Source organism: Panthera uncia, chromosome A2 (genome assembly GCF_023721935.1).
Source record: "Panthera uncia isolate 11264 chromosome A2, Puncia_PCG_1.0, whole genome shotgun sequence".
Taxonomy (NCBI): domain Eukaryota; kingdom Metazoa; phylum Chordata; class Mammalia; order Carnivora; family Felidae; genus Panthera; species Panthera uncia.
Genome location: NC_064816.1, coordinates 77,686,560 through 77,692,204, shown reverse-complemented (window position 1 = coordinate 77,692,204; position 5,645 = coordinate 77,686,560). Strand labels below are relative to the sequence as shown.

The window sequence follows — 5,645 nt, the reverse complement described above, 5'->3', positions numbered from 1 at the left end:
GAGAGAGAGAGGGAGAGAGAGAGGGAGAGAGAGAGGGAGAGAGAGAGGGAGGGAGGGAGGGAGGGAGGGAGAGAGAGAGAGGGAGAGACAAAATCCCAATCTGTCAGCACAGAGTCCATCATGGGGCTCGATCTCAGGAACCCGAAATCGTGACCTGAGTCCAGCTCTACGGTCAGATGCTTAACTGACTGAGCCATCTGGGCGCTCCCAGAGGGACTTTAAATAAATTAGAGATAAATTAATGAATCAATTAATTCAATGCTTAACAAAATCCTTTTACTAATAATGTATCAACCACAAGCAATTAACTTAGTATCTCTTGGATTTCTATCTGTGCTACATTTTGTTTTTCATATTTATCCATCTTCATTGACTAGTGATGGGCAGAAAAATATCTTTTCCATACAAAGTTGATTGTGGGATGACTTACACCTCTTAGTGTTTGACCTGCTGGATAATTCCTTGTTTTGAAATTATTTCTTCCTTTCTGCAATACCACAGTCTCCTGGTTCTCCTTTCTCCTTTCCAGATGCTTTTTCAGTCTCTTTTGCTGGTTCCTCCTTCTTTATTTGGTTTTCAATATTGGACAAAGCTTGATCTTGGCTCCCTCCTCTTTTGTTCCACATTCTCTTCTTGGGTGGCCTTGTCTACTGCCATGGTTTAAATGTTCCCCATATGTCAAAGATCCCCAGACTGACATCGGAGCCCACACCTCTCTTTTGAGCCCATATTTTAAATATTAACATGTACTGTCCATGTCTCTATCTCCCAAGTGTTTCAAATTTAACATGTTCAAACTTACCCTTCAAATCCATTCCTCCTGCAGTCTTTATTATGTCTGCAATTGGCACCTCCAGCCCTCAGATGCTGGAACCAGAAATCTCAGACATTCTTGACCATCCTTCTTCCTCACTGTCCTCACATCCAATCTAACTCTTCAGCCCAGAAACCTTAAAGTAATTCTTGACATGCCTTGTTTCCCTATTCTCCCCCAAATCAATCCAACAGCCCATCTGGCTGAATTTTACCAAAAAATATAGCACATATATTTATAATTCTTTCAATTTTTATAGCCACCACCCTAGATCAAAATGGAAGAAGGGTAAGAGGTCAAAGATAAATTTCTGGCACAATCCTGAGGATTTCTCCGAAGCGTTAGTTTACATGGGTTCATTGCATCACTTCCTGTGGCCTTATCTGTCCAAATTGACCAAAGGTCAGTTTCACTTGTTTCAAATGCTGCTGACCCCCTGGATGTTCCCCTCCCTGCTCCCACCTCTGCCTTTGAACCCGTCCCCTTCTCTGTCTTTGGGGTGCTGGTGCCAAAATGGATGAGAAAAAATGTCCTAAAACTGGTTTAAGGCTTTTGCTTAAAAGATTTGATAAATCAATCACTTGGAAAATTAAAAATTCAGCTGAATGATCATTAGGGGACGTGATTTTTTTTTCTTTTGACCAATTGATCATTTGCTAATTAATTTTTGTGAAACTGAAGAAGGGAATAGATTCTTGGCAACTGACCTAGAAGCTGTTCAAGCCTTTATCACCTTTCGCCTACAATGAGTCACTATCACCTCTATTGGTCTCCCTACTTTCCTTCTGATGCTCCTCTCACCAACCAAATCCACCCCCCCCAAAGCAGTCTCAGTGATCTCTTAGAAAGAAACCCAGTCAGAAACTGACTGAGCCATCCAGGCGCCCCCGTGAAATCCAAAAAGTGGCCAACAAGGATCTGTAGACCTGCCGCTGCTCATCTCGCTGGCCACCGTCCCCTAGCCCCCCACACCCCTAGCAAGCTGCTTTTCAGTTGCTTCTTCAAATACTCCATTCTTCTCCTAAGTGTCTTCACACATACTATCCCTGCTGCCTCAAATGCACTTCCTCTCATTCTTTACCTGCCTCCCAAGTATCCTTCAGGACCCAGCTCAACTCTCTCTCTCTTAAAGAACTTTTTGTGATTTAGCTACTCAAGTTAGGTTCCCCTATTATTATCTTCCAGCACTCTGTATTTTCCTTCAGAGTGTTTAACATCATTTGTAATTAAAAAATTACATGCCTTTAAATTTTTTTTTAATTTTAATTTTAGAGACAGAAAGAACATGAGCAGGGAGAGGGGCAAAGGGAGAGAGAGAAAATCCTAAGCAGACTCCATGCTGATGCAGGGCTCGATCCCATGACCCTGGGATCATGACCTGAGCCGAAATTAAAAGTTGGACACTCAAATGACTGAGCCACTCAGGCACCCCCCAAATTTTTATGTGCTTTTATTTGTTTGATGTCTTTCTGCCTGATCAAATGGTTAGTTCATAAGGAAAAGGAGGGTCAGGCAGATGCTTGATAAACATGTGAATAGATGAATAAATGAGCATTTTCTGAAATTCTTATATCACATATAAAATCACACAAACGTAGAGGAACTCAGTCTATCCCAGTCCCTTGTAATTAGAATATGGATTTATAGGTCAAGAACCTTAAAAAAGAAAACCCCAACAACGTGTTCAATGAATAACTGATTAACCTAGCAAGAAGTAGGCCATGTGCAGTCAGTTCCGAAAGGTCCTGATCTGCAAAGTAGTATCACTACATTCTACAACTACTATCTCTGGGATTTTAAAGGGTTAATTATTTCTGAAAAAATCCTTTATTTTATTATTATTTTTAATGTTTATTCCTTTTTGAGAGAGAGAGACCATGAGCGGTGGGGAGGGACAGCGAGAAAGGAGTACAGAGGATCCAAAGCAGGCTTTGCACTGATAGCGGTGACAGCGATACGCGGGGCCTAACTCAAACTGTGAGACCGTGACCTGAGGTGAAGCTGGACACTCAACTGACTGAGCCATCCAGGCGCCCCCGAGAAATTCCTTTAGAATGATATGATAAAAGTATGAATTTGCAATCATAATGAAATTAAACAGAAAACGGGTCAACAATTGTTTGAAGAGATAACAGCAAGGGAAACAACAAAAAGAAATAAATATACCTACTGACCTTGAGGAAGCTGAAGTACCCCTGTGCTTATGCCTGAGACCAAGTCACCCAACACATACTCTTTGAATTTGTACGCGGGCAACCACTTAGTTATGGGCAGGAACATATAAATGATATTTCGTATCTTCTTAGGAGTACATCTGGGAGGACCCAAAAAAAAAAAAAAAAAAAAAAAAAAGACGAACATTTCCACCAAATTCACACCACGGTGTCTTCCCTTCCTCATATTGTGGCGCAATAGGGACAAATTCACATTTGGTGCTAAGAGCGACCTTGCCACTTGGGGGAGATCAGAAACAACAAAAGCTTCTTGCAACCTTTTCTTTTTTTTTTTTTTAATGGAAACATCTGAATTGGCTCCATGATAATGCTCTACAACTTACCATGAGAAATAAGAAAAACTTAGTTTTGAAATAATGGGGATACCCTGGAAGCTATTATTTTAATAGATGACATCCTAAATGTACTTTCTGTGTTGGTGTAAATCAAAGTAGGGGAATTACTTACTGCTTCGGTCAATTTTTGAAGGTGGAGCCATTGACCAGCAGGCCCACCCATTTAGTTTCCCCCTTCCTTATAAAATGAAGGACATGTATGTGTTATGAGCTTTATGAATATGTATTTGAAGTGCTTTAGTATCTTTGATTAGGAAAACTCAAAACACCATTTGTCACTGGAGTATAGTAGTGGATTCTGTGTCTGGTTGTCTTGATTAGGTGGATAAAACCAAGGCTTTGCATTTAGTCCCTACGTAGTTCAATTAATTTTGATACATGAATATGCTCTGGGCCACAGTCAGTCCTTTTCCCACTCTATGTCCATCATCAAAGACATCACTGAATAAGAGCATGGACAGATGAGTTCCCTCACTCTGGCAGCCCCAAGTCCTCCTGGTGACAAGGAAGCAATTTATTCCATTCAAAGGACAATGTACTCTTACAGCACGCACGGTACTTTATATAATAATGTCTTTAGTGGCCAAAGCATCTGATTATCAGGTTTAGGAAGATACTGGAAGCAAATGTGGGGCAACTGTGGCAACAGTCATGAGTTTGAGTGAAACAAATTAGATTAGATGCCACACTCTTTTTTTAGAACATTAAGGTATTAACAATAGCTATGCTTATATACTGTTTGCCACGTGCCTTGCACTTCGCATATCTTAATGGATTTTAATCCCCAGTAACTCTATGATGTAAGTCCTATTATTATCCCCATTTTACACAGCAGGAAACTGAAGCACACAGCTAGTAGGTGGTTGGGACTAGGATTAAAACTCGGAGAGTCTGACTCCAGGGTATACATTTTAAAACTCTCCTGATGGTCATACTTAGAGCAGAGGGTCTCTGTGAAGCTTACATGAACACAGAGCACAGAGGTGTGGTCCCAAGGGTCTAGAATGGTTTGGTTTTGAAGCTTGGGAGCTATTGAGAGGCACACATGTATTACTGTTCCCAGGCCTGCAACATGGCTGTGAAAGCATCTCCAAAACAAAGAGTCATAGGATGCTGTCCTTGACAGCCTAGGTTGGGATTTAGATTCAGGATGTTGCCAAATGGAGAAATCAGAGTGGAAAAAAAGTTTGGAACATTCCTGAGAGACGAAGGCAAAAGGTGGATGTGTGGAAGGTGCTGGAGTATGGGAAAGCCGGGTGTTTAAATAAACCATTAAACAGATGCAAGCATAATCAGAATTTAACAAATAGGGTGAAATACATAATGAAGCCTGGGTTCAATCAAATACTATCCCTGAATGAACTATGTGGACAGTTCTGCAAATCCTGAGTGCTCACTTTTTGTTTTTTCTCCACTGCACCAGATTTTCTTTATACATTTGACCTTGCTTCTCTCATAATGACAGAATAAAGGAAAAAGTTAAAACACAACATACGTGAATGCCTGTTTCAGCTTATCCCCGATGGAATCTGAAATCTTGTCCTTCTTGTGAAGTCTTTCCTGGAGGACCAGATGGCTGAAGATAGGCCTTTCCACATAGTACCTCTGGCTTGCTGCAAGGATTTCATTTTCTTCAGCATGATCCATAGTACTCCGAAATTATTCATCAACAGCAGGAGACAAGCATTTCCTGAGTGTCACTAAGGGAGAAAATAGTCTATTTCAGATGCCACAATCCTACTGATTGTGTTCCTAAGCATCTCTTCCTCGTGGGATTGTAAATTCTTCTGACGACTTCATCTTTCGACAACCCAGAGCACCTAACACATGGATGAGTACCTAGCAACAGCAAATAAATGAAGTTAAAATCACTATGAAAACATATGAGACTTATTTCCTCCCAAGGCAATAACTGGTAATGTGTGTACTTCTAACAAAAGCTCGCATTAAATTCAGTGGCTAAATATTTCAGTTGGCTCTCAGTCCATATAAGGGGGATAGTGACCCATTTACATGTCAAGGAAACAGAAAAAGGGGCAAGATCAGTCCTTAAATTGAACCCAAGTTTCTTGAAGGCATATTATCCTCCTCTCCAATTCTGTACTCACATTTGATTACTCCTTAAATTATCCTATGGTTCAGAACTGAAGCTTATACATCTCCATGAGGAAAATTCCTGTGAAAAGTTACAAGTTGAAAACATCAGTGCAATGGTAGAATACTCACACATGATTATGCTGTCATGTGTGAGACAATTACGAT

General features: G+C 40.6%; 1 protein-coding gene across 1 annotated transcript in view; it reads right to left on the bottom strand.

The window, feature by feature from the left end:
- The window catches only part of SLC26A5 (solute carrier family 26 member 5), a 29,075-nt gene extending 24,012 nt beyond the window's left edge, over positions 1-5,063 (bottom strand). Inside the window, exons 1-2 of the mRNA XM_049641339.1 lie at positions 4,879-5,063; positions 2,989-3,128 (exon numbers count right to left, since the gene is read on the bottom strand). Coding sequence (XP_049497296.1) covers positions 2,989-3,128; positions 4,879-5,030 — 292 coding nt within the window. The 5' untranslated portion in view covers positions 5,031-5,063. The remainder of the gene's footprint in view (positions 1-2,988; positions 3,129-4,878) is intronic.
- Between the last annotated feature and the right edge of the window lie 582 nt (positions 5,064-5,645).